Raw genomic sequence first — 4135 nt, 5'->3', positions numbered from 1 at the left:
AAGAGGCTGAATTCTAAGGCATTCAACTATCTTTTCTATCTTTTTGTGAGTTGGTTTCATAACATAATCTATTTATATAAATATTTTAGTAAATAGATATTTAATAATCATTTGATAAGCTATTTATTTATATAAATATTTTGGTGGATTTATATTCGTTATTGTTTAGTTATAACAAGTTTGTGTGCAATAATCAATTTTAAAGAGATTTAATCGTTTTCTATTTACAAGATAGGTCATATTCTTAGAAAATTAAATGGATTGGTAGATCGAAAAAGCCCATTAGTTGTTCAATTAGATGGAACCATTAAAACTATTCATAATATAACTTCTTTTAAGCATGGGATGAATTTCGAAATTAACATAAACATTACTAAAACATTCATCATGCCTTAATTGGATAAGGATAAACTCAAGAAAATCAAAAGATCTTAATTACCTTATTTTGGTTTTAATATATTAAGCTTACCCAATGCTTTCGAGGAAAATATTTCAAAGTAAAGACACACAAATATCATCTTTAGAATGTCGAGCATTACAAATGGTGACCAAAATATTATGAGACATTACCAAAGACAACCCATACCTAGTGCACTAAAGGAAATTTAAAAGAGCACTACAAATAGAACATTAGGAAAGTCCTCTATAAAACTTTTCATATTGGTAATTTACATGATAAAATATAATCCTACATCACATCGATTCATATCAACATTACTTCATTGTATAAATAGATTATTATCTTTATACCTAAATAGTTGATTGAATGGAAAAAATTATATGCATAAAATTAGGATTATGTTGGTAATAAAAAGTGTGTTCTTCTTAAAATATTCCTTGCATTATGTCCAATCATGGTTAAGGCCCTTAAACCCATCATTATTACACAAAAAATCTTTATGGCACCCCTATCCCACATGATATTATAAGGCATAAATATATCATCTCTAGAATGTCTACCATTACAAATGGTGACTAAAAAATTATATGCATGAAATTAAGCTTATGTTAGTAAGAGAAAGTGTCCGATTCTCAAAATATTTCTTGGATTATTTCGAATCATGGTTAAGGCCTCTAAACCCATCACCGCTATTCAAAACTCTTGATGGCACCCCTATCCTTCATAATATTATGAGGCACACATATATTATCTCTATAATGTCTACCATTAAAAATGGTGACAAAAAAATTATATCCATGGAATTAGGCTTATGCTAGTAATAAAAAATGTGTAATTCTCAAAATATTCCTTGTATTATGACAAAGATTCATCATGATTGAGTTGGATAAGGATAAATCCTAGAAAAGCATAAACCCTTACCCAGTACTTTGGAGGAGAATATTCCAAAAATAGAGGCATACATATATCATCTATATAATGCCTATCATTACAAATCGTGACCAAATGAGATATTTTTTTGAGACAAAGTTCGGTTGCTATATATTAATCTGAAAAGAAAAAGGCAATTTGCCATACATACAATGCATCCTGAGCATTCTTGATCCAAGGAATTACAAAAAGATTCATTTCCTTGATCCTTACTTTAGTTATCCTACCTCTATAGCTTCTAGCACTACTATAAATCCTTACGAACTTCAGGCCCCAAAATTTACACTTACAAACCATATCTAATCTATGTCAATATGACTAATCTTCCTTGCTGTGGACGCTTCTGGGTCTAGATCTGGTTCGTTCTGCTTTGCACTAGAAGAGGATGTTGCATCTTTGAACTTTTTGTCCATCATATACTTGAGGATAGATATCTTTTCTTCAGCATGGCTACATCTATTACTCAGACTGCTAAACTGTTCATGCAAGGAATGGACTCTGTGTAAGAAGAGGTTCATCTCAGCCCTGTATTTCTCATGGATAATTTTGCACTGCTCCTCAAGTCTTGCTTCCAAACTTCGCACTTGTTCCTCCAGGGCTCGTTGCTGCGCTCGGACTTCTTCAAACTCAGCTTGTAGATCCCTGCAGTGGAAGCATTGTTCTGGACGCTCCATTGTCACTGGAAAATACTTGTCTGTGCTGGTCTCTTTCTTAAGACGATGTCTCTGGATTCTTTGCTTGCTACTGGTAGCTGTCACCGTGCGCGCAGGGGCCTTAAAGTGACTACCTCGAGCTACTTGAAGAGATGCAGAAGCAGCTCCGCTCTTATAACTGTGGGCACAGATATCTCCTATGGGAAGATGGCTTGTGATACCCGGGGTATATAAAGGCATTTTCGACAAGCTGTGATGGCGGGAATGAGCCCTGCATCTCCCAATATTCCACCACACCGTCCAATGCATATCTTGGCCTGTATCGAAGATCTGATTGTTAGGACGATTTTCCCCTGCGCGATGCCCGATTCCCATGCGCTGAATAGATCTCCTTATCTGAATTCTGATATAAGTCCTATCTACCATACCTACTCTGTCCCCTGCACTGATTGCTTGCCTGCAGTCATAGATTCTATTAACTACGGTACACCAGGCGTTGACTAGCTGCATAATGTTCATGGTAACGGTTGGAGGGATGATGTGTTATTACAGCGAAGATTGCCTTTGGCGCGATCACATGCCCTGTTGGCACACTTGTCAGCTTCCTTATTCAGTCCACGGAGAATGTGATAGTAGCGGACTTCTTCTAGTAGGTCGTGGAGAATCTGATTCCTATAATTTATCTGTTGCAATAGAATGTTTGGCGTGCTCTGCCTCAGAGCCATGAGCCTAATGATTATTGCTGAATCGCCAAAGACTATTACTTTCTTTATTCCTATCTTGATCAGTTGAGTGAGACCCTGATACAGAGCCAATCCCTCTGCCCTGTTATTGGATAACTCTCCCAATCCCCATTCAAATTGAAGAATTGTCTCGCCATTAGCGTTGCAGATAAGACCCCCTGCACCTGCTTGGCCTGGATTTGATTTTGAGGCGCCATCAAAGAACATGTAGAACCTATTACAGTTACCCAACCAGATTGCAAATTCCGCTTCCTTTAACCTCAGCTTCCAGACACTGCTTGTCTCTTTCGGTTGAATCCTTTCTTGTCTTGATTCCTGAGTGCTAGTTATAATCCCTTGGGCATAGCTGATCAAATTTCTTTCTTCGATGCTGTAGTTGGTAGCCTCGATCTTGCCTTGAGTGTGGGCTATAATTGCCTCCACCGCTAAATTCTTTGCCTTATGACACATGACTCTGGTATTGCATCCTTTCTCTTGAAAGACCTTCCTGTTTCTTGCCAACCAGATGCGCCAGAGAAGGGTCAAAGGTATGGTGTTCCATATTCTTTGCGTCAAGTTGCTTTTCTTTTCTTTCCAAGGACAATTTTTTTTCCAATTATAGACAGTTTCTGCAATAGTTGTCTTGGGCTCCCATGTAATTTCCCCAATTGTGGCCATCTGTCTCCAGCATTCCTCAGCAACCTGGCAATCTATAAACAGGTGTTGTATTGTTTCTTCTGCTTTACAGCAATTTGGGCATCTTGACGGTCCCATTATACCCATTTTTCTTAAATTTTATGCTGTTAGAATCTTCCCTTTCAGGAGGAGCCAAAAAAAGAATTTGACTTTAGGGGGAGCTTCTGCTCTCCAAACCAATTTCCATTGGCTCCATACTTCCTGTGGAAAGGTGCTGTCACAAAGGTGTTGGTGACCAGCTTTGGCCGTGTAATGGGTTCCCGTTGGGTCCCAACGGTAGCCATCTTGCTTGCCTTTTTGAGTCGGAGCTTTATTGTGTAGAAGGTTCTTGAAAGTTATGATGCTTGCCTCTATCTCTCTGGGGTAATCCGGTAATTTCCAACCTGTCCATGCCTGAGAGTGATTATCCCATTGCGATATTTGGGCTAAGCTCCATATACCTCTATTATTAAGCCAGTTTATGGTAGGAACTGCCTCCATTTTTGACCCAATGGGAAGCTGTCCTAATATGCGGTCAGTGGAAAAATTGATGCTGCTCCCTCCTCCTGGGACCTTTGAAGTATTCTGTGACATAAAGGGTATGGCTTTCTTGCAGAGCTGCCAAATTTTTGTGCTGTCTCTAATGGGAATATTAGTGTCCAGGAGTTGTTGCCTAGTGTTGTTCAGGTATTTTGCTTCAAGAACCGTCTTCCACCATGCTGTGACCCCTGAGATCATTTTTCAAATTATTTTAG

General features: G+C 38.3%; 1 protein-coding gene across 1 annotated transcript; it reads right to left on the bottom strand.

The window, feature by feature from the left end:
* Positions 1-2498: 2498 nt before the first annotated feature.
* Positions 2499-3488, bottom strand: LOC149258426 (uncharacterized). Its single transcript, XM_089415481.1, has one exon. The coding sequence runs from the start codon at positions 3486-3488 to the stop codon at positions 2499-2501; it is 990 nt and encodes a 329-aa protein (XP_089271607.1).
* Positions 3489-4135: the final 647 nt, after the last annotated feature.

This window comes from Pinus tabuliformis, chromosome 6 (genome assembly GCF_031772625.1).
Source record: "Pinus tabuliformis cultivar Carrire ecotype Pingquan chromosome 6, CPIR1, whole genome shotgun sequence".
In the NCBI taxonomy this organism is placed as follows: domain Eukaryota; kingdom Viridiplantae; phylum Streptophyta; class Pinopsida; order Pinales; family Pinaceae; genus Pinus; species Pinus tabuliformis.
Note: the sequence above shows the minus strand (reverse complement) of the source record. Positions and strands in the feature narration are given on the sequence as shown.

Bases quoted from the DNA above. Each gene is read 5' to 3' on its own strand.
- LOC149258426 (XM_089415481.1), bottom strand. From the start codon at position 3,488: ATGGGTATAATGGGACCGTCAAGATGCCCAAATTGCTGTAAAGCAGAA.